General features: G+C 36.0%; 2 protein-coding genes across 5 annotated transcripts in view; one reads left to right on the top strand and one right to left on the bottom strand.

The window, feature by feature from the left end:
- LOC107040413 (potassium voltage-gated channel protein eag) overlaps positions 1 to 25,038 on the top strand; it is a 70,236-nt gene extending 45,198 nt beyond the window's left edge. The window contains exons 8-11 of the mRNA XM_015260495.2: positions 7,625 to 7,988; positions 13,534 to 13,649; positions 21,554 to 21,702; positions 23,427 to 25,038. Coding sequence (XP_015115981.1) covers positions 7,625 to 7,988; positions 13,534 to 13,649; positions 21,554 to 21,702; positions 23,427 to 24,376 — 1,579 coding nt within the window. The 3' untranslated portion in view covers positions 24,377 to 25,038. The remainder of the gene's footprint in view (positions 1 to 7,624; positions 7,989 to 13,533; positions 13,650 to 21,553; positions 21,703 to 23,426) is intronic.
- Positions 8,037 to 10,631, bottom strand: LOC107040416 (MTOR-associated protein MEAK7). Of its 4 annotated transcripts, XM_015260501.1 has the most exons (4): positions 10,498 to 10,631; positions 10,339 to 10,416; positions 9,817 to 10,257; positions 8,037 to 9,651 (listed from the first exon to the last, which is right to left on the bottom strand). In XM_015260501.1, the coding sequence occupies exons 3-4, from the start codon at positions 10,255 to 10,257 to the stop codon at positions 8,914 to 8,916; spliced, it is 1,179 nt and encodes a 392-aa protein (XP_015115987.1). In that variant the 5' UTR covers positions 10,339 to 10,416; positions 10,498 to 10,631; the 3' UTR covers positions 8,037 to 8,913. The 4 variants fall into 4 exon arrangements, with proteins under 4 accessions (XP_015115987.1, XP_015115983.1, XP_015115984.1 ...); XM_015260497.1 differs by having other exon boundaries at positions 8,037 to 10,257; XM_015260498.1 differs by having other exon boundaries at positions 8,037 to 10,257; positions 10,339 to 10,404.

Below are 25,038 nucleotides of genomic sequence, written 5' to 3'. Positions count from 1 at the left end.
CCCCTCAAGAAGACGGCTGCCTAATTTTATTCTTTGGAGTCTAGCAAATATTTGAAAAAAAGTTTGAATCTAATGAAAATCGTGGCCCACCAAGCATTTTTATGGTAAAAAATTGAAAGATGAGGTTTTAACACGAAAAAGGGGGCCAAATGGATTGAATGCTACATGATTCCTATCTGTTTAGATATCTCATCATATATTAAAAGTCCGGAGCACGTCTAAAAATCTTCGTCAAAAAACTTCGTTAAAAAAACCTGGTTAAATTCAACTTGGAAAAGTGAACTTTTCGTTAATTGAACTTTTGTCAAATTGACCTTTCCTAAATAAAACCTTTCTGTTATCTTGTCTTTTGTAAGAATATCGGTAAAATCTATGTGTTTGGAATTTCAGAGTATTGCTATTCGTTTTGTTTAGTTCCTTGAGAAATGAACCAAACAATCGTAATCGTTTAAATTTAAACTTCAAATTTTTAGGGTAACTAAATATGGTCCAAAAAGTCAGGATATGATGATACGATTTTTAGAAGGTGTCTGTATGTATGTTGAATGTATGAATTTTCAGGTTCATTACCGAACAAAGTACGAAATTGTCACGTAATTTTTCCCGAAGAAGTAAAATCTTATAGAAACTTCCCGACTTATTATGCCTCCAAAATAAAAAATTCTTGAACGTTCAACAATTTTGACGTGGATACGTCTATGGTTTCAATATGGGGAGTCATTTTGGGAAACGGTCTTTATGTGCAGTGCCATCTATCAGAATTCTAGAAAATTCTAGATATTTTGAGGTAATTCGAGAAGTTTCTTGAAATTTTGAAAAAATTCAAGGAGTTTCTAGAAATTTCGAGGAAATTCAGGGAGTTTCTAAAAAATTCGAGGGAATGCAAGGAGTTTCTTGGAAATCCGAGAAAAAAGGAAAGACCATGGACGTATCCACGTACAATTACAGCTGTATCGAAGATACAGTCGCTTGGAATTTTTTTTATGGAGCTAGTGAGTTATTTCTACGTTTCGTTCCGTAAAGTTTCTCAATCGTTGGGCAAAAATTACAGAACGACTTGTTATCCCCACAGCGGTGAATCATCAGACAAGCAGGCGACCGACGCTAATCGACAGAAGATATTTGACCGTTACTTTGTCTACTAGTTACATTCTTTTCTTTAATTTCTACCAATTACATTGGTAGTAGGCTTCCGAAGGGAAGCATGCCGGAAAATAAACGTGACGGTTTGTGACTTCCGCCAAATTCCAAGATTTCTATTCACAAATGAAAATTATGGTAATTGGAAAAGATTTCGAACCGTTCTATTTCGCTCCGCTCTCCCGGAGCGAAATAGAAAGATAGAAATCTTTTTTTCTCACCCTAGAATTACTAAACATGCTTGTTAGCACTCGGTTTACTTGATAGGCATTTTCATTTTACAGAATCGATTGTGATTCTTGGATTTTAATACAGTACTATGCAGTGACATCGTTCAACGACAAAAATACAATTCAATCTCTACACGAATATTATTCTAACCGCAAAGTAAGTTTAATCAGTCTCTCCAATCGTCAGTCAGTTTAATCAAGTCTGGAGGTAAATCTGTAAGATTTCTCACTTGAGAAAAGGACTATTTTCCATTAAAACAGACGGACGTTCAATTGGTGAACCTAGAAAATTNTGGCTACCACTAGTGGGTTAAGTTGTAGAGAAGGCCGCTAGAGGCGCTGTACAGCTCATCCGACTATACGTTTACCCGAACGCAGAGCGCATGCCCAAGTGGGGGGAACGTCAGGGCACATGGTGACGCCCACTTTATCGCTCCTAGGATGGGTAAGTGAGATTTACCCTCCTTGGAGCACCGAGCGTCTCATTTACCCTCCTTGGAGCACCGATTATTCAAGTGCCGCGGTAAACTCTCTTTACCCCCTCTCGACAGAGCCCGAGTAAGCGCCGTTTATCGGGCCGAGTGACGAAAAATTCAATTACGAACATTTTGTTTTTTATTAAAGTACTCTCTTCATCGGAGCTATTTACAAAACACCTCAGTCGAAATCAATCTTTCTCTCTCGTCCTCTTCATATGATTCCACACCACGATGATAGAGTTTTTCAGTAAGTGACATTGCATTACAGGAAAATAATTTATATACTACTTACCAGATTACACAACCATAAAACTTTCACTCGCAAACAACATGAACTTGAACTAAATCTCTATATTTTTAGCGAAATAGAGGTGTCCGAAAGGTCGAAATTACTGATATAACCTAACTTGGTTCAAATATTCAAATGTCCGTACGCATCTCAGTCAATGATTACCCACCCATACCCTGTAAAATNGCCCACCCATACCCTGTCAAATGTTCGAAACCACATATTCAACTTATCAGTAAAATGGATTTCTCATCTTGATTACCGACCCTTGATATTACAAGAGATGTATATCAATACAAAATTTCAGTTCGATATTGTTTCTGTATCACAAGTTATCAGCCCCACAAGAACGAGAAAAACAAAAAAACAGAAAAACGTAAATATCTCAAAAACTTTGAACGAAAGGGTATATATATTTTGATTGATCTAGATAGCAGTCGCTGAGACAAGTATTTTGAAAAAAAAAAAATTTAATCCGTCCAGTAGTTACCGAGATATTTGACAAAATAGATGGTCACTAAAAGTTGAATATCTCGCGAACCACTTGGCCGATTTTCCCCATCTAAAATACGAACCGTTTATATCACAAATGCTAGCAGCGTACAAAATTTCAAGTCGCTATCTCTTTTTTTCATTGAGTTATTGTGCGTACAAGGTTTTCGGTGGAAAAACGAATAAACGGCTATATCTCTAAACTCTGTATGAGTAATATATATGCTATGAGTGGCTTAGATAGAAGGCATTGAGACGAATATTTTGAAGACAAAAAAAATGAAATCGGTGCAGTGGTTGGCGAGATATAGATCAAAAACGAAATAGAAACAAGTGGTTATATCTCGAGAACTACTGGACCGATCGAGCTGAAATGAAGCACCATAATGGGGCTCATTGATGGCTATCCTGACACAAAATTTCAGATTTTTAGCTCCGAATTTCACCGTATTTATGTTCAATTTTCTAAAAATAAAACCCGAAAAACGCGAATTTGCACATACACACATACAGACATGACCTTAAAAACATCATTTCTTCACGTTTCATGATGTCTTGGACCATTTGCAATCAAAATTAGAAAATCGAAAAATCGACCAAAAACAATGCTTCCCTTCGGAAGCAAAAATAGTAGAATTTACGTGGCGATTCGTACAATTGCAGTTCCGACTTACGCTTTTTATTGAATTTTATTTCACTCGCGGATTACGTTTCGAAACGTAATTTTGACGTGGATACCTCTATGGTTTTAATATGGAGGGTCATTTTGGGAAACGGTCCTTATGTACAATCCCATCTATCGGAAGTCTAGAAAATTCTAGACATTTCGACGTAATTCGACAAGTTTCTTGAAATTTCGAAAAACTTCAAAGAGTTTCTAGAAATTTCGAGGAAATTCAGGGAGTTTCTAGAAAATTCGAGGGAATTCAAGGAATTTCTAGAAAATTCGAGAGAATTCAACGAGTGTCCAGGAAATTCAGGGAATGCAAGGAGTTTCCAGGAAATTCAAGAAAGAAGGAAAGACCAGGACTTTTTTTCGCAATTTTCTTTCTACGTTAAAAGTATAAAAGTTTTTTTCAAGTTTTTCGAAGTTCAGGTTGTTCGAATTTTTTTCTCTTCAATTTTTTTTACCAAGTTGTTTTGACCAAATTTAATAACCAAGTTTTTTTGACGAAGTTGTTGCAACGGAAGTTTTTTAGACACGGATCCTAAAAGTCGCTCGATAGATCCATTGAGGTACCATAGACTTTGAAATTTCAGAGAGATCCTCCCTTAAAAACTTGTGTAAAGATCAACAGAGTGTTGTAGTAAGAAATAATAATAATTCGTAAAATCATATCTCAGCAGTCAGTTATCTAAAGAATATGAAAAAATTCAGAAAACTGTTTTTCATATAACTATCACAGAATAAACAACCATCTACCGCCAATAATTTTTGAAGGGATCAGGGTCAACAATTGATTCATCTGGCACAAAATATTTCAAATACTATCCCAGGTAATGACTTCCGATTATTTCCGATTATTCCTTATTGCAAAAAAATAAGTAGATATAATGAGGTTTGTGTCAATTCCTTTTATATTCCGATTAGCGCTGAGCTCGGATTGAAAAGTTAGGATTGAAATGATAATGAAAACTAATGAGAACTAATGAGGAGATGGATGGAATACTGTTCCATTCCGATTATTTCCGGAAAAAGTGAATATGTGACTTGACCATTGAGAAGATAAAGGAACTAAACGGTAAGTGAATGATATTCTGTTTATTTTCAATAGGAAGTGGTGGGTGTGGATTCCAAGACCTAAAAAGTAATGGGAATTAATAGGAATTGCCGGAGTGAAAAAAGTAATGAGAACTAGTGGGAACTAATGAGAAAATGGCACTGGAGGTGCCTTTTTCAATCAGTTTCCGATTTGTAAGTGAAATTCGTCGTAACTTGGGGACATGAAAGAACTAGAAGGTTCCCGACAGCTATCCCTTCAGTGCCAGATAAGCAACCAGTTTCAGAATTTTTAATACAAATAATAACACAACATAATTTTACTTGATAGATACCTGTGGTTCCCAGTGAATCGTATGGACTTTCGGGATGGAAAAAAACGAGGATCAATGGAAGTGGCTAAAGAAATTCAAAGTCGATTGTCTCTCGCCCCGGATGTTTCTAGGCGACATTACCTGTCGAGGCGACATACGGTATAGATCGTCTGGGCGAGCGCGTACCTCATGTTACTGTGGGAGCTCGCCCCCATGTTACGGTGGGAGCTCGCCTCCCAGCGTGCAGGCAAGTCTGTGGGCGAGCTTGTCAATTTTTTAGTTTGTCAGCGATATCTCCAAAACTAAGAGAGATAGCGATTTTTCATTGAAAAATTGGGCGGTTAGAGTGGGGGGGCGGTCATCGGGGATTTATACATCGAGATCCCCCCCCCCCTACGCCCCCAATTAACGCAAGCTCGCCCCCATGCGTTCCAGGGCGCGAAGTTCAACACAAACAAAGGAGCTCGCCCCTCTATACTCGAATTCGATAGGAAGATTCCGCAGCTTCTCTAATGGTTTTTTTTTCACCAGAAATTTTTGGTGAAGAATATTTCATGGAAAAAATCATGAGTTCGATTATTATATACTACCACTCATTCTATTGAGGCGTTGTCTGCAGCACTTCTTCGGCTTAAATGTTTCAATTTTTTCGTTGATTTGTCCAATAAAAGAAAATAGGAATAAGATAAAAAATGTCCTAATATCCAAAATTGTACAAAAAAATAGACTACTAATGATTTTTCTTTCCAAATTAATTTCTATTGGACCCTACTGAAAAGGAGAGTAGTCAAGCTGCAAATTTCCCAAAAGAATTGCCACAAAAGTAACGGAATTTCCAGCAGAAGTCCAGTGAACATCTTTTATATATTTCTCTAGAAGAACTCCTTTTTCTAATTTATTGAGATGTTTTTCAAATAATTTCCAATTTCGATTTCTAAAATATTAAAAAAATTAGTTAAAGAATCTTCACTAATACCGCAATCATGTCATTAATAAACAATTTCAAAGGGAAATGTCAGTCGACATTTTTTGTCAGAAATTAAATTGTCTCGTTCGAATTCTTGGAAATCTAACACCACTAAAATTTGATAAACATCTTTCATTTCCTCCTCAACCAATCAGCTCTCAAATACTCTAGACCACCCATTTCATCAATTTTTCAAGACGAGAAAATTTTAATTTAGGAAAAAACTCGACAACTTTGGACGGACCGGGAAAAAATCACGTCTCAGCACAGGAATTTTTATCGTACGCTACAGAAATTTGTCTCTGACTTGCCATGAAAAATTCCTGTATTTTACAGTGAAATTTACGGTGCAGGCACGTGAATTTGTCCAGGTCCGGCCAAATGAACCCATTTTACCGTGCTAGTACGGTAGTTTTCCTCGTATTTTGTTCTCCGCGTACTACCCTAGTAGGAATTTTTCCTGGTTGGGCAACTTTGCCTATCGGGGCGACATTCTGTGGGCGAACTCCCCCGCATATGTCGAACTTCGCTTGCCCAGACGCGTCGGGGCGAGCTCCTTTGTTTGTGTCGAACTTCGCTCCCTGGAACGCATGGGGGCGAGCTTGCGTTAATTGGGGGCGTGGGGGGCAATCTCGATGTATAAATCCCCGATGACCGCCTCCCCCCTTTCTAATCTTCCAATGTTTTAACGAAAAAGCGCTATCTCCCTTAGTTTTCGAGCTATCGCTGAAAAACACAAAAATGGTGGCTGAAAGGGGGGTAGGGTGTACATAAATATGTTGAGAATTTATACTCCCCCCCCCCCAATTTTTTAACGAAAAATCGCTCTCTCTCTTAGTTTTGGAGATATCGCTGGCAAACTAAAAAATTGATAACCTCGCCCACAGACTTGCTTGCACGCTGGGGGGCGAACTCCCCCCGTAGCATGGGGGCGAGCTCCCACAGTAATATGAAGTACGCGCTCGCCCAGACGATCTATACCGTATGTCGCCTCGACAGGTAATGTCGCCTAGAAACATCCGGAGAGAGAAAAAATCGACTTTGAATTTCTTTAGCCACTTTCATTGATTCCCGTTTTTTCCATCCCGAAAGTCCATACGATTCACTGGGAACCACAGATATGTATTAAGTAAAATTATGTTGTGCTATTATTTGTATTAAAAATTCTGAAACTTGTTGCTTATCGGACACTGAAGGGATAGCTGTCGGGAACCTTCTAGTTCTTGCATGTCCCCAAGTTACGATGAATTTCACTTACAAATCGGAAACTGATTGAAAAAGGCACCTCCAGTGCCGTTTTCTCATTAGTTCCCACTAGTTCTCATTATTTTTTTCATTCCGGCAATTCCTATCAATTCCCATTACTTTTTAGATCTTGGAATCCACACCTACCACTTCCTATTGAAAATAAAGAGAATAGCATTCACTTACCGTTTAGTTCCTTTATCTTCTCATTGGTCAAGTCACATATTCACTTTTTCCGGAAATAATCGGAATGGAACAGTATTCCATCCATCTCCTCATTAGTTCTCATTAGTTTTCATTATCATTTCAATCCTAACTTTTCAATCCGAGCTCAGAGCTAATCGGAATATAAAAGGAATTGACACAAACCTTATTACATCTACTTATTTTTTTGCAATGAGAAATAATCGGAAATAATGGGAAGTCATTACCAGGGATACTACATAATAGTGATACCTCAAGTGCTCTTAATTGCATCGAATTTGAGGATTTGAAAGACAAAACTTGTGTCATTACTCGCAGGCAGCAAACTTTCAACAATGCCGTAAAGATAATTTAGTTGCAAGCTAACAAATCCTCAACGAGAACCAAATAAATTTGTTAATCAAAGTTTCCACAGAACTTTAATTGAATTTTAATTGCAGTTTTTCTTCTGAAAAAATGAAACTATTTCTTCATTTTTTTTCCTCGGATGTTCAAACTACAGTTTTACGACTGTCTGCATAATTCCTCTTAATCCATTTTTCAGACTGGCCTCGGATGGTTGTCTACGAGCTCTGGCAATGCACTTTACGATGTCGCATAGTGCGCCGGGAGACTTGCTGTACCACACAGGTGAGTCAATCGACTCACTCTGCTTTATCGTCACGGGTAGCCTTGAGGTCATCCAGGACGACGAAGTAGTTGCAATCCTCGGCAAAGGGGACGTATTCGGTGACAGTTTTTGGAAAGATTCGGCAGTAGGCCAGAGTGCAGCAAATGTTCGTGCGTTAACATACTGTGATCTTCACACCATCAAACGAGATAGACTACTGGAAGTGCTCGACTTTTATCAGGCTTTCGCTAACTCATTTGCAAGAAACCTCGTTCTCACATACAACTTGCGGCACAGGGTAATGAATTATTCATTAATTTAGGAATGCAATCAAAGAGAATTTTAACATATTCATTCATTTATTTTTACATCTTCAAACAGCTTTAAATTTCATTTTTTCAACCAGTTGAATGAAAACAAACATTAATAAAGAAACAAGCGATGAGTTCTTTCAGTCCTCTTCGGGCTTATAGGAATGTATTCTCTAGTTAAAGGGGATAAGTCGAAACATTTTCTACAGATGATTTTACAAATATCTCCGAAACTGGTAGATTTAATGGAAACTATGAAAAGATCATAAAAAGACAGTGTTCATCATTCAGTTGCATAAAAAGATCCTACCTAGCCCATAGTCACTAGAAAAATTTCTTGCGGCCTAGTGACAAAAAATCCCATTTGCATAATTCAAGAAATTCCTTGTGAAAAAACTACCTTGACTCTCAAAATTTTTTCTTCCTCTAAATTGAAAATTACCAAAATAGCTGGATAATCAACTGAAAGAAGATATATATATCTATATATCAAATATCTCAAGGATGACTAACTTTTAGAGAAAATATCAGATCCTTTTAAAAAAAAATATTTCCATGAAATTTCTCTAAACGTTCGCCTTCTCAACATATTCGCCAGGCAATCACTGAATTCGTTTCAAGCTCATCTCCTATTAATACTCCATTACTGAACTATTTTCATCACAAGAGTTCCTTTGTCTTTTCCATCTATAACCTTTATTATTATTATTCTTTACATCAAAGTCCATGATCGGTGCAAAATTCACAAAGAGATGGTGAAGATGATATTGATAATAAGAGTTTAGAAAATCAGGCCGTTGTAGAGTTCATTGATTGATTAATTTTCGTAAAAGAATAAGGGTTCGGAAAGAAGGAAGAAAGTTAATGATTTATCAATTTTAGTTTTCGATGTGCTGATATGAGCGGCGTATTCTATTTATAGTTTTCTTCTTTTGGCTCTCTGAGACCATCACTGTGCATTTTTCGACCTGCAAGTTCCAGCATCACTCGAGACGTGACATCCTGATCGAGGACTGATTTGGCGTCTCTAGTGCCCTCCTCAATCTCTGGCAAAGACCCCACGCCCCACACCTCCAGGTGTTTAATCGTAAAATTCTCCTTGCCACTCAATTGAACGTAATTGAGAAAAGTCGTGCAAGATGGACTAGATTTTCCCGTTCCATAGTCACAATCTAACCACAAACCAGGATAATTGAGTTGTCCTCCAATCAAGAGACCATTTGGCATCGTCTGCTGATGTTGATTCAAATACTGATAATGATTGTTATAGCCACTTGATGGAAATGTGAGAATTTGTGGATCTAATTTGAATAGAAAACACGACTGATTACCCACGAAATTTGGACTAAGTGACCAACTGTCAATGGCGAATGCACCAAAAACATGGTCATCGGTGTCTTGTATTATAATTATTGTAGCTCCTTGCATTTGTATACGTCCTAACATCGTTGAAAAGGATTCACCGTGAACTTGACTAGAAAACAAAAAACGCCATTCATTCCTTAATTCATGAGGTAGACTGAGATTTAAGAAAAGTACATCACCAAGGCCAAGGATACTCGGAAAATGGGGTATATTTTCCAGACCCTTGCAAACTGGCAGAAGATTTAGGTCGTTGATGCGTGCACTTGTATTTTTGTCACCTTTTTTCTGTGATATTAAAAAGAGGCACTGAAATACGTGTGATTGAATGGCTTTAAAAGCCGCTGACTGATTGTACCAATTTTCAATTTGCTCGTAAGTTAATACATCACCGTATTTTATTAACTCCTCGCAGAGGGATTTTGATCGCATTTGTATTCTTCGAGTATTTACCGTACAACCGATACTGCTCCAGCTGTTGTAATGACCATTGCCACAATTCTTTTGCAATCTTAGATACGAGTTGATCGTTGCTTGAAGGTACTCCAAAAATGTCGCTGTTGGCATCTCAAGTTTTTGTTCCTCATCGCAGTATCCGTGGAATACTAAATTTGTGCGCTCTTCGGGGCTTCCTCTCACCGCGTAAACGTAAAGTTTGCCAAAATTTTCACCGTTTATCGCAGAAACTTTTTTTCCAGGCTCGTAGCAGAGAAAACGCACAACAAATTGAAGAAGTCCTTCGTCGAGGTGTGTTGACCAGTGCTTGAATATATCCTCACGTTTTATTGAACCTGAGCTACGAGACATTGACTTGAATAGGTTCTCCACGAGGGTCAGCTCCTCAGCTGAGAGAATATTCGCTGAGGAAGCTGAACGACTTGATCCGTGGCCCATCTTTAAAAGAATAAACAATTTAGTACTTTCAGCACGTTAAAATCTCTATTTTTACGGGGATAATTGTGCAGTCGAGGGTACCTTTCCTTATCAACTTTGAGTACGCCGTTAGTTACGTCCGATAATCCATATACCAGGGGATTCCTTCTACCACATAAGCTTTATAAATATTGCGTTAATGGTCAATAAGTTAATTTCAAAACAGCAGCTTTCGACGAAATTGTGTGCATGGGTACTCACTTTATCACGACTATTCTTCATATTTCCATTGTTGCCGAACGATTTATCGAATGAGTTATTTGAGGTTAAGAGTTCATTTGCCAGTGGTTGCTCGCGTTGCTCGAGTTCTATATACCGTTATACTTATAATACAACTATACATATACCGAACAGACAGGCGGCCGAATAACTACGAACTAGCACGAATATCAACGAGTGGTGTTTAGTCTCTTATCGACTGGCTGAGGCAACTTGGCGCAGGCGCTCATCTTTTTCAAATTCTTCGCTATTCCAACTCTTTTATTTTTGCGACGAGTCTATCACTTTTTTATTAGAGTTTATGAATGCGTGAGCGTAAATTACCAGCGCTCAGCAATGAAATTTCAGATGGGAAATGGAAATAGGTGGCGAAGAATAATTAGAATAAACGGGGTCTCGGATTCTTGGCTTATCCAAAATTTTGCACGATTTCTCGGTGACTACCTACATTTATTAATGCTCATTGCGATTCAACATTAAACTTTTTTCTCTCCTCTTTTTTGGGAGAAGAAGGGTAGGTAGGTATGTTATTAAGGGGATAATTCGGTGAAATTTAAGTCTTCTCTGGGCCTTGGGACCTATTGAACAGTTTGTAATATGTGACGGAATATGGGAATAACTAGGGAAAATCATGGACCCCATCGATTTTGCCCCGTATAACCACGAAAAATTTCATCTTTTCCTGTTTTTACATTCAAAATGCTCCTGGCGCCGTAGTTTTCATACGATTTTAGTTTTTTTTTAAGTTCGTCACATTCCAAAGAATAAAGTTAAGCATTCGTTTTACGTAAAACGAATGCTTAACTTTATTCGCAATAGATCATCAATAAATTGAAGACGTGCAAAATTTATGGAATTCAAAATTTATTTATTCATGATCTATTGCGGATTAATAAGATAAAAAGAATAAAGTAAATGAAGATACTGGCACTTTATTCTTTCGAGCGTGTAACGTACATTAAAAAAAGCTAATATCGTATGAAACCTACGGCGCACGGAGTGTTTTGAAGGTGAAAACAGGAAAAAATGAAGTTTTTCATGGTTAGGCGGGACAAAATCGATCGGGTCCGCTATTTTCCATAACTATTCCCACATTCCGTCATATATCGCAAACTGTTCAATGGCTCCCAAGCCCCGTGAAGACTTTTAAATTTCACTGATGTATCCCCTTAAGTTGTCTCATACGAACGTAAATTTTTAATCGATTGATCGCACACAGCGAATGTGTATAATTGATTGATGACTACCAATCAACGAAAATTCCAACAATTTAAACGTTTTTAACCAACTTTTCACTTGATGTAAAAGATACAACCGAAAGATTTTATGTGGGGTTCCTTACCTAAATAAATAGGAATATGTGATTGAAAAAAATCAATAGATTTTGATTTTTCTCTTCAATCTTTGGCCGATCTTTTTTCTATAGAAATCTCTTCACTATTTTCCTATCAAATATTCTTATAAAACCTGGGCAAAAAAGGTGTTAAATTTCTGATAAACATTAGCAAAAACCTTAATTAGTTTCTCAGTAGAATTTTTTAGTGACAGCGCTCGGATTTTCCTTGGATGCACGGAAAGAAATTTTCTGGAAATATTCTAGTACGAGTACTGGAAAAAATCACAATCCACCGGCTGTAAAAAATTCTAGTGCTGTTAACGTAAAATTTCTCGTGATTTCCGGTAAAATTTTCGGGGATTTCTGTGAAATTTTCACAGAAATACGGAGAAAAATCCACGTTTTCCCCAATAAAATTTCTAGTGCCGGCACTGAAATGTTTTCCTGGCCGTCACTTTGCGCCTCTTTTCTCGGGCTAACACTAGAATTTTTCTAACAAATTTCTCTCCGTGTGTTTTTAAAAGTTTGATACTCACTTCTGTCCAACATCTGGCGTTTTTCTTGGGGCAAAATATTTTTTCAACAAATTTTTCTTCCCAATTTCTGGTTGCCGTTCTCGATGACTCTGACGATTTCTCTTTCATTAAGAGATTGAAACTCATTCCCATCTACTGTTTGGCTCGTTTCCCCTCTTCAATCCAGGATAACAGAAGAGAATGTGAATACACGTATGAAAAATCCTATAGGATTTCCTATAGGAAACTCGAAAGGAATTCCAACTTTTGCTATAGGATTTTTCAGATAGTATTTCCTATAGGATTTTCAATAGGATTTCTTATGAAATTTATGGTCATAAGGGTCAGAATGAAGGTCATACTGGATTCACATAGGGGTCATATGGCAATCATGTGGGAGTCATATGTGGATCATATAAGGGTCATATAAGGGCCCTATTGAAGGTCACATTGGAGACATATGGGGGTTATACAGAGGTCATATGGGAATCATATGAGGATCAAATAATCTTCATATGACCCTCATATGACCATCCAAGATCATTTGATCCTCATATGACCCCCATATAATCCCTATATATGACCCCCATATAATTTTCATATAACCCCTATATGACCCCTACATGACCCATATATGACTCCCACATGATCCCCATATGACACTTTTGACCCTCATTGTGACCCTTATGCTCCTAAATTTGATAGGAAATCCTATTCAAAATCTCATATAATCCTATAGAAAATTCTGTAGGACATCCTATAAGAAATACTATAGGAAAAACTTGATAAGGAATCCTATAGAAATTCCTGTAGAAAATAATGTTCGAATTCTCCATAGGATTTCTTATAGGAAATCCTACTGGATTTTGTCTTACGTGTAATTACATTGTTAGGAGTTTAAGGGTGAAATAAGCCAGTCTCTATTCAAGAACTGCCCTCTGCAATGTATTGAAAAGTTTATAATATTGGCTGAAGTCGTTTTCGAGCCTAGTTGAACAGTTCTTCGGAGTTGTTTCTGAACATTAATGAAACAAAACTGGAAAATTTGATATAATTTTTTTCATTCATTACTAACTGGCACCAGTGGGTAGAAAAGAGGAGATTAGTAAAAGAAAAAATGCAAACTCATGCGAAAATAAAATTCTTGTTTATGTTTGCTCGTTTCAGCTCATATTTCGAAAAGTTGCGGATGTTCGCAGAGAGAAGGAACTGGCAGAGCGTCGAAAAAATGAGCCACAGCTGGACCAAACCCAAGATCATCTCGTTCGGAAGATATTCTCGAGGTGAGACTCAACAAAAAAAACCTGTCATTACCACCTGAATCTTCACTTGACTCACAACTAAGAATATACGTGAAATTTGCATCACCAAATCATCATTTTATTATTAAGCAATTATACAAATACCATTCAAACAAATATGTGTAATTATCATAATCAACACGAACGCAATTCCGTCGCATCGTTGATTTATCCTTATTTAATAAGCTGAAATAAATGTTCGTAATTGAATTTATATGTTGCACTCATCTCGCCTTAATCCGCTTTATTGATTGGTTTTCCACAACAAACCAGAATTAAAAACCATAGCCAAACTATAATCAAAATGAAGAGAGCAATATATAGAATAAATTTAAAAAATTGGCAATGTCTTGATTGGCGAATGTTGATATGGTGATTGCTTGACTGGATGTTGTCTACACAAGGTTCAAGACAGACGGGGATTCCCAGTTTGGCTCACCTCGGCATCTGCCTGATTATCATCCACCACAGGATTCAGATGAGGAGCTCACCGTCAACGTTCTACCACCCTGGCCAAGTTTTAGGCAATTTCTTTTATTACGTATTTATTTAATCTACATTATTTATTTATTGCCATTTCTTTTCAACTGCTACGTATCTCAGTAATTTCCTCGTATTTACATTATCCCTCTATACAAACATTTCAAATTTCTTTCCAAGTTTTGACCCCTCATCTTTCACTGATGATTCATTCTTGTTTATTATTCGATCAATCATCCCCTTCTTTTTATTTTCTATTCAGAATTTTGATTCTACCCCTATGTTGATGTTCAATTACCTATTACCAATTTTTTATGTTTCTCATAGATATTTCACCCTTTTTTGTTGAGTAAGTTTTTTTAATTAAATCTTGATAATCGTTATTATTCAAATGAAGCAAATGTTAACGTGATTTCAACTATGGAATAACTGCGAGGCTTTTTTTTCTCATAATGTTATGTATACGAGCCCTTGAACAAACATTTTGGAAGTAGCCTTCAGCGATTTTTAATTTTTGGTCTATCGTAACATTCGAGTTAAACCTGTTGATGAGCACACTGATAGAATGGATTAGTTATTGTTAGCGAATGGATTTTGGTTGGAGGTTAGGGTCTATTCGGTCCAACCAAATGTTCATTCGTTAATAGTTAACGAATGTATATTTGAGGAGCCGTGTTTGACTTGACTTTCGCCATTCAAGTGAACCATTCGTTAACTATTAACGAATATTCATTTGGTCATATTCTACTCTACCATTCGTTAATAGTTAACGAATCTCGTTTGGAATAAATGAATCATTCTATCAGTGCATAATCCAGGAAACAAGTCGTTTCAAGGGAAAATATCAATAGACTTTGTGCTGTAGAAGAGAGAATTTCATATGAGAGTCTCGTGGTGATTTTTCCTTGGAAATTTTAAAAATCATCCTTCAAGATAAGGTACAAAAATTTCCGAAATGTTGAAGTCATACAGGGTAACATAAATATATGTATATAATATTGATATTTATAAACATATATTTACGAATGCTAGAGTGCTGTAAATTATACGCCTTTTAGAAGGATTATGCGCATTTCTATTTAACCAGTCATTTATATTACATTACTATGAACATTGTTCCTTCTATACTTACGAGATAAATACGGGGGACGGCGAAATCGAATGCGGCAGACAGTGACTCTACCTCGGTCTATGTTTTCCGATTGGAATTATTTCAATTGGAATATGGAATTCCTTGTCTTTAATCCATCAGTTTGCTAGAAAGATGTAATCTTAAGGGGAGACTACTATGGGTTTTAAAAGTCGCGGGCGATTGGAGTGAGATTTCTCATACATTGAAGCTCGATTCTAGATGCCGATCAACGAAAAACGAATAATTAGTGCAAAACAATTAATTGGATATTGTTCGTGTCCCCCCACATGCACATAACAATTACGAATTAGTTTTTTGAAATTCAACTCCTACACAGCTCATTCAAATATTACCAATTAAAATATACTCTCGATTCTTTCAGAACCATTTTTCATGCTATTTTACAAGAATAGTGCAATTTTTTTATTAAAAAAATTACGAAATTGGCTGTGTAGGAGTTGGATTTCAAACAAGCAGGGTTGTAAGCCTTTTTGGCAGAAGTCATGTGACATTTACTTTTTTTTTTCTACCAGTTCCATTGGTAATAAGCTTCCGAATGGATCCGTACAATTTTGCAGATGATAACTACTCAAAAAGCTATTCATATTAGTAAGGGGAATAAATCACACCGACCTCTGATTCTGTCAAATATACAATTTCATCCTGTAATGCCATAAGATCTACAATTTTACCAAATTTCAACTTCTACCTCTGTCATAGCTATGACATTTTATTAAATACAAAATACCATAAATTGTTGTTATGACTTTTTAAGTGATGTAGAGACGAAAATCATTGATAAAATGACGATGTGTAATTTTTTAGAAAAAAAGATTTTTGTATAAATTGCTCTACGCCCGGATGTACTGAATCGATCGATACAAAATTTTATACATAACTGTGGGCTCATAATACAAATTAGTACACAAAATCTCAGATGTCTAGTCCAATTTTTACGCGTATTATGGACACCACATTAACTTTAAAATGAAAAAATTAGAAAAACGCTGATATCTCGAAAACTTTGTATGGGAGGGTATGCATATTTTGATTGATCTTGATAGAAGATACCATGACAAATATTGAATATCTTCGGTGAATATCTTCGAAGGTGAATATCTTCGAAACCGCTCATCCGATTCAACTCGTGAACAATATACTTCTGTAGTATCATACGACCTACAATCATACCAAATTTCAACTTCCTATCCTCAATCTTCAGCGACTTATCGTGTCCACAACATTTTTTCAACAAAATCGAAAAATGTCGATTATTATTAAACTGATCCTAGTTACGTAGCAATATTATGATTTGTTTCGATAGATATTATCGTAAGGAATACTTTCCCGCCAAAAAACTTGAATTTGGTCGCGTAGTTTTTGAGATATTGAAGAAAAAAGATTTTTGAGAAATTGCTTTATCTCGGAAACTACTGGGCCGATTGAGCTGAACTTGCGCCCACAAATGCTCCAAAACAATACCGATTATACGACGAAATTTCATATTTTTAGCTCAAACTTTAGTCCTTTTTTTTTGGGGGGAATTTATAAAAAATTTCCGAAAAATCGGTATAGACATTCGGACATACACACATTTTCTAAAAACATCATATTTTCATGTTTCATGACATTCTACATCATTTCCAAGCAAAATTACGAGATCGTAAAAATGACGGGTCACAGGCTTCCATTCAGAAGCAAAAACTAATTCATTATCGGTATTGCACACATTTTTTCAAAGATTTTGAAAAAAAACCTCTGTAGCTCAAAAATTGGAGGTTCTGGACTATTTTTAACATTTTAAGCGTCTGTGGGACCAACGAACAATAAATAATTAATTTGCTTGCACTAATTATTCATTTTTCCACATATATAATCGATCTTCAATGTATGAGAAATTCCACTCCAATCGCCCGCGACTTTTAAAACTCATAATAGTCTGCCCTTAACGAAACATATTGCAACGAGAGTCTTCGTTGAAGTCAACACAATATATTAGTACAAACATCTTTCGTGATAATGTTTCTAATATTCCTCAATAATCATGTGCCAATAAATAAGTAATCCATCGATTTTGAACAAAACGATGTTGCCACATTAAACATCGTCCCACGTCTCAATATTTTACGTAAAACGAAGAAAACTGTATAGAGCGAATAATATAAGCCATTTCTATTAACTTACTGTTACCCTTTCTCTGTTTTTCTATCTTTCCTTCGCTCTGACTTTTCCAGATTTTCTATTTCATTTTATTCTCGAATCCCCATTTCAAAAATATTGAAAATGATGTATTAAATCACACTCTTTTGTTGCCTTGTTAATCACTAATTGATTAACTGACTCATTGATTTTTTAATTTTCTTATTCACACTATCTTTCTAATCCTCAATCTTCTGCGCTAATGTTCAACAATTACATGGTTACAAGCCATACTGCGGCGGAATGCATGATTTATGAACACTCTAGGATTCAAATTTATATTTCTATCACCTGATATTTTTTTCATACATATCTATATTGATGCTGTGAATATTATTCGATCCAGTCATTCGAAAAGCACGAGACGAATACCCTTGGAGAGCAAAAATATTGCGTGAGTTGTGACGAAAATTTCGTGGAAACATATTAGTAGTTGAAAATTTATTATTTTATGTCGCGCCGTGCAATAAGTCGAGTTTATCGCACGCTGCGCTTCGCGCAGCTTGCTCAAAACTCGACTTCTGCACGACTTGACATAAAATATTATAGAGTACTCGGTAATAAATTTTTGTAGTTTACAGGCCGAGCCAAAGGCGAGGTCTGTACACACATTTGTTGAATACGAAATTTGTGCCCTTGTACTCTAATGTACTATTATATCAACCCGTGCAATAAGTCTGCCTTCGGCTTGGCCTGTAAACTTCACATTCGTCGAAAAAGAATTTGTGCCCTTGTGCTCTGATGTACTATAATCATTCTCGTTGTAATATTCAAAGTTTGGAAATCATCCTGCTAATGAACCCTCGCGAGGAAAATTACGCGGACCATTTTTTTAGGGAATGCGTTTTCTCGTGCGCACTTTCTGACATTTGACATGATTTTTTCAATTTGACATAACTTCAATCTAATAATGCTCATATACATTTATTTGTGTTAAGAGGGGGCATTGGTGAGATTTAAGAGCCTTTAGTAGCACTAGGGACACATTAAGTGACTTAATATATAATGAGGCATGTTCAAAAGTATGAAAAGTGATGACTCCAATCCATGAACGATACACGACGTTTTCCATTATGTTTCCATTTTTTAATTCGTCCTTGCACCACAGTTTTCATTCAATTGACATAATTTTATTGTTATTGAATGTTCGTTAGACTTCAAACAACAAAGTTAAGTATTCGTTATACGATTCGTCAAATAGATGATTAAAAAATTGAAAAGAAAAATGAAAAAAAAATTATTCCATTTTTTTTTCGTTCTAAGGCTCGGCTCCATTATCTGCCGAACGTTATCTAGATTGCTTTTTTGTTCGATTTTTATCTCGAAATATCAACTTGATGCCCCGTCACTCAGACCCCAAAAAATATGAATTTGGATTGAAAAAAAAAGTAAAACAAATTCTGAACATTTTGAAAGAGCATTTTTAATTAATGTTGAGGAATGAGTTCAATAGAGGAGATATGAATAATGTATAATTACCGTGGCAAATGGTGGCCTGTCAGCAACCCCCAGGGGGGAGGGGGGAAATATGAAATAAATCCTTCGGCAAAGCGCAATCGGACGATTGCACAAAAAAAAGGTTCTTTGAAAAATGTAATATTTTGAAGAATTTTTTGATCACACTTTTACGATGAACTAGTAATCACTTGCATGCACCAATCTCCTCAATCAAAAATTGTACTGTCCATCAATTGTCACTTTTGTTGGGGGCGCTAAAAAAGGAAGAAAGAGCGATTTTCCTGTTTTCAATTCCCGACAAAAGTGATAGCTGATCGCCAGTGCAATTATCAATGGAAGAGATTGGCGTAAGTGATTAGTAATTCATCGTAAAAGTGTGACAACAAAATTCTTAAAAATATTACAAATTTTTTCAAAGAGCCTTTTTTCGTACAATCCTTTTGTTGCAATGTGCCAAGGGATTTATATTTTGTCTTTCCTCATTCACGGTATCCACTGACAGGCTGCCATTTGTCACAGTAATTATACATTATTCCTATCTCCTCTATTGTAATCATTCCTCAATATTAATTAAAAACACCCTTTCAAAATGTTCAGATTTTTTTTACGTTTTTTAAATTTAAATTCAGAATTTTCGGGTGATCCTGAGTGACAATTTAGATAACGTCCGGCAGATAATGAAGCCGGGCCTTAATATTGCTCTTTAAAGTCTAACGAACATTTCAGAAAAAAAATATCAATCTGATGAAAACAGTGGTGCAAGGACGATTTTAAAGGTACCAACATGGATAACCCATTTTTTATGTATAAGGCAAAATCGATTGGAGACATCATTTTTGTAACTTTCATGTATCAAAAATCATTCAGTGGGTCCCTATCTCTACTGAGGACTTTCAAATCTCATCGACGGCCCCTTAAGAGTCGTACTTTAAAGGATTATCCCCTTAGAGAAGTTGAAAATTAACAATGAGCAATTCCACGTCAAATCCGAAATGAAAAAAATTTCATGTTTGATTTTGTCAAATGTCAAAAATTTGATTTTACCATAACCGCTCTAAAAATTGAATAAATTGAGTTCAATTTCGCTCATTTTGAATCTTTTCCAATTACCTTCCAATCCGTGGAAATGAAAATTCGATTTCTAATCATTAATTTCAATTATTTCACTTTTTTCTCAAACAATCAAAATTCAAGTGAAAAAAGTGAAATTTTTTTAAAAATCATAACTCGCTGGAAAAAATCGTAACGCTCTAAAAATGATATGAGAGTTGATATTTTGTACTCCTTCTAAGAAAAAAATCGGCAAGGCAATGGGAAACATGAAATTTTTTTCATTTCGGATTTGACGTGGAATTGCTCCAATAGTAATAGGAATAATACTCGTAACATTATTCAATTTGTTAATTTAGATGAAAGATCCCATTGACAATACAATAGAATTAAAGAGACCACATTCATTTAATTCGAAAGCCGTCTGTCGAAATTCACGCAAACTATTTTCTCTCATTACCTTGATATTTTTTTAAATTTAATTTTCAACTCATTATTAATGTAATATTTCGAATGACTAACTAATTGTATATTGATATTTTTATTGAGTATGGACTATTGTGAGATTACCAGCAATTTATCCAACTTTTCAGTCATATTGGCCACTTTCTCCTCCGCAATTGATTATTGAGTATTGTGAATTCACTATTCCTTTGCTGTTTATGATAATTCATGATTCCCTTTGAATCTCACATAGTCCGCACTTGACCATTTCTCCGTATGTCGACCACACGGATTGTATCACACAATCGAGCAAAAAAACAAAAATATCTTTTTTACTCTTCCCGTAGGCACACCAAAGTAGGTTGCTCGTGAACACCGCTGGAGCTGTAACCCTTTATAGCCTCTGTAGCCAATTTTGTAATAAATTAATGTAAGAAATGCCAAAGACTAATAAAAAATGAAAGAACTAACAATTAAACGAAAATTTTATTCATATTCACTCGAATGTAAAATCAGTAGACAAATTTGCATTAGACTTCAAAGAGTAAACAATCGTCGAGGCATTTAAAGTGAAAAATTTTGGAAACATGGTATATTAAGATGAGACAGTTTTTCAGAACTTTCTCGGAATTTATGGGAAATGACAGAATGTCTCTGGATACTTTCCTATAGCTTTTCATTTCTTATAGGGTTTTGGTCTTATGAATAAAATGAGTATTCATAAATTTATAAAAAAATATTCTTAGGAATATTCTGTTACCTCTAAGCAATTCCGAGATATTCATTAAAAACTCACTCTAAAGCCAAGTTGGTATAACTTGTTTTCCACCACTTCACTACTGTAATAAAATAAAATCATTTACACTCGTTAAAATATGAATGAAATATTCCAAGAGTTTCACATACTTCACATGAACATTCACTGGAGTTGATGCGAAAAATGTCAAGCTCTGATTTAAAAAAAAAAAAGATGAAGAATATCTTCTGATCCGCATAGAGTGTCCGGCCTTTTGTACTAACAGTCCTCAAAATAAAAATCTCATAAATAAAAGGCCTTTTTGTGGTACACGATGTTAAGCCGTGATTAAAGCGTCACTTTTTTGGTGTCATCCCTTTGAAACAGATTCCGGAGAGAGAGACATCCTACGGATGTGGAGAAGGGCGATGGTAAAGATGGCAAGGATGGAGAGGTTGCACACACTAGGAAACCATCTTCTGGAGATGTAGAGACGGTTATTCGACCACGAGCCAGTAAATGGGGTCGTCTGCTTGGTAAATGTTCGAATTTGCGCGATCCCGTTTCATTTTTTACTCCCTATTTTTTTGAGTCTCAATGGAAACTTGATAATTGTGGGTAGTTTTTTTACTTATACTTTTTGTACGGAAGTAACTAACATGAAGACTTGGTATTTTGAGTCTCCAGTCCAATTTCAATGTAAAATATTTGTTGGTGAGGAAGTAGTAAGTGATTTTAGACGGAAACTTAGAGACTTTCAATTTTCGAGAACACAAAATGGTTTTTGCTTCCAAATGGAAGCATCGTAATCGTTCAAATTTAAGTTGTGGGTTTTCCGGGTTATATCGATCTATTATGATCCAAAAAGTTTGAAAATGCAATTTTTAGACCGTGTCCGTACGTGTGTAAACCAATTTTTCTTCAATTGTTCGCTAATGAATCGATGGAATTGAATCTTTCTTCTTCCTCAAATGTTGGTATTGTTGAGCCCTATCAATCACTATTAATTGCAATTTAATATAGCAATAACCGTTATTCTGATTTATTTGAAAATTAGCAAAAATTGTGTATTTTTTGAAAATCATAATTTCCGGGATATCTTTGGATATCATACTTTAAATGAATTCAATAATAGCTTAAAATGTTTGTTTTAATGCCATCAAGTCAAAGTTAAACGGTGATTACGATAGCTATATTGATTGATTAGATTTTTTTGATGATTGTTGAAAATTTCGAATTTTTCATGAATTTTTCGGAAAGTGAACTTTCTGATAGTTTCTTGAAATGTAATGTTTCAAATTCATTGAATTATGTATGAATAACATTTTTCTATTAACATTTTATCGAAGGGCTGAGGGGACATGGATGAAAACGTTTAATAGAAAAACCTAGCGAATTCGCTAGACAATTCTATTGGATTTCTATTGAACTTTTTCTTAGTTTTTAACCGATTCTACTGAAATGATCGATCGAAAATATGATATAGAAAAAGTCAAAAGAATTCGATTTTTCTATACAACTCATTCTATTGAGATATTTTCAATTAAATTTTCTCGGCTCAAATTTTTTAAGTTTGTTTCACTCTATTTTTCTTTTCCTATCATCAAGAAAATTAAGCAAAAAAAAACTTGAGAAATCTGAGCCGGGGAACTTCTATAGAAAATATCTGTAGAGAATAAGTTATATTGAAAAATCGAATTTCATTGACTATTGAATAGTTTCTATTGAATATTTTCTATTAAACAATTCAATAGCATCAGCCAAAAACTAATTGAAAATTCAATAGAAATCCAATAGAATTTTCTGATGAATTCGCCAGGTTTTTCTATTAATTTTTTTTCTGTGTGGAGAGATAAAACTGTTAAAAATATAATTGTTTATATAGAAGAAAGGAACAATAAGAATAATGATGAGGACAACTTTCAACTAAGTTGAAAATGTGACAAAATTAGTTGAAAAGAAATCTTATTCGATTTAATAAAATGAAATAACCAATGGATTATACATGATAGAAGGAAATGATGTGCAAAATAATCATTCGAAAGCATATTGTTAATTTATTACCAAAAATCACTACACTATATTCAATACCAGAGCAATTTCCCACTTATTTTACAATTCGATTCAGTAAGCAAGAATAAACACAAGTCGTACAACTCAAACGATTCGTATTTGCCAGCCCTCTTCCACTCACTTCTTCAGTTCACATATATCCTGAATAAAATATATTACTGAAAATAAATCTCAATTGATTTACCAGGTAGTTCGAGTCTAGATTCTGGAAGTGAAACCGGTACCGGCACGGACACTTTCAAGCGGACTCTGAGTGCCCGAGACTCTCGCCCCTCCTCCTCCGTCAGCATGAATAAGGTCTTCCCGAAACTCTCCAAACTGAGCGGCACCATCGAAGAAGTCCAGGACCCGGAACCACCTAAGGAACCACCAAGCACAACCCTAGCCATCGAATCTAAGCAGCTCTCGCTGCGCCGTCTGGAGTCCTACGACGGAGGCCTGATTACCTCTCAGCCCGGCCAGGATCGGGAGATCCTCGCGGCAGTTCTAGAAGTCAAGGTGGACCTGAAACTAGAAGTTCAGCGGGTAAACCAAAGACTAGCAAAGCTGGAGGACATGTTACAAAGTGTTATCAGCAGACTGCCTCCCCTGCCCCCAATTGGCACGCCCCCAGCTCGTCCGGGGAATCTCCTCATCTCGGGTAACAGTGGGAATGACGCAGGAACTCAAACATCTCCAGATCAAAAGCCTGCAGCGATCTCAAGTGACTCCAGAGAGCCAAACGAAAGAATCCCAGCAAAAGAACTCCCGCAGCATCATCACCACAGGCACCATCACCACCATTCAGACCAAAAAACTGAGAAAGCCAAAGAGCCAGTGACTCCAGGAGTCGACTACTCCTCGAGAGACGTCTCCAAAGAACTCTTGGAACGTTTAACTCAAGCCTCAACTTCTAGAGAAGACTCCGCAGCCCTAGGTCCGCTGATTCTTCGTAAACGACGAAGTAAATCGCGAAATAAAGGTGCTGCACCCTTGGCTCCACTTGCGCCTCTAGCTACTCAACCTGTTTCACCCACTGACGCCACAGAAACAACACAAATGTTAGAGTGCGAGGATCGTGACACTGCTGGCGACAGAAGTGAACGAACTGAAAGGGAAAGGAAGCGACCGCCCCCAAGGCCTCGAGAATACTTGTGAAAATTTCAAGATATTTATGACATTGTGCTTCGGACATTTATAGAATTAAGGGATCTTTTAGGATTTATCCATTGTTGCATCATTACGTATATAAGATTCATTATTTTATTTGCGCTTTTATTATGAACAAATCTAACTACAAGACTAAAATTTGCAAGTGGCTGTGTTACGGTGGAGTTTAAGGGACTTTGTTATTGAGAATCTTAAGAATTTTGAGACGATAAATGGAGAATATCTACGATACGTTATTATAGATAAATTGATCAATTCTGTGGGGAAATGGTGAGAAAAGAAGAGTGAGGGGTAGATTACTTTGCAATTAGCTTCAGAATGGAGAGTTTCACAAAATTCTAAAATGGAGAACCGTTCTTTTGCAGAAAATGTGGTAAATTCGAAACCAAAATTTGAAATTTGCTTCATGTGTCCTTTTAAGGATGTTTATTCAAAATCGCAAGTACTATAAGAAAATTAATTTTTTTTAACTGAGAGATGAAGATATTCCCTTTACTTTGATATGAATTTGAATCCACCAACCCCTGTTCATTATTTAGAAATGAAATAGACAAAATGTACCAAATGCATGCGCTAACATGCGCTTATATCGGATAGAATCACTCAAATATTCCCTCTTTTTGCCCGGGTACCCCAGATTTTGCTCTGGC

Source organism: Diachasma alloeum, unplaced genomic scaffold (assembly GCF_001412515.2).
Source record: "Diachasma alloeum isolate Michigan unplaced genomic scaffold, Dall2.0 Dall_scaffold_00333, whole genome shotgun sequence".
In the NCBI taxonomy this organism is placed as follows: domain Eukaryota; kingdom Metazoa; phylum Arthropoda; class Insecta; order Hymenoptera; family Braconidae; genus Diachasma; species Diachasma alloeum.
Note: the sequence above shows the minus strand (reverse complement) of the source record. Positions and strands in the feature narration are given on the sequence as shown.

Coding starts and splice junctions, on each gene's coding strand:
- LOC107040416 (XM_015260497.1), bottom strand. CDS start 10,257: ATGGGCCACGGATCAAGTCGTTCAGCTTCCTCAGCGAATATTCTCTCA.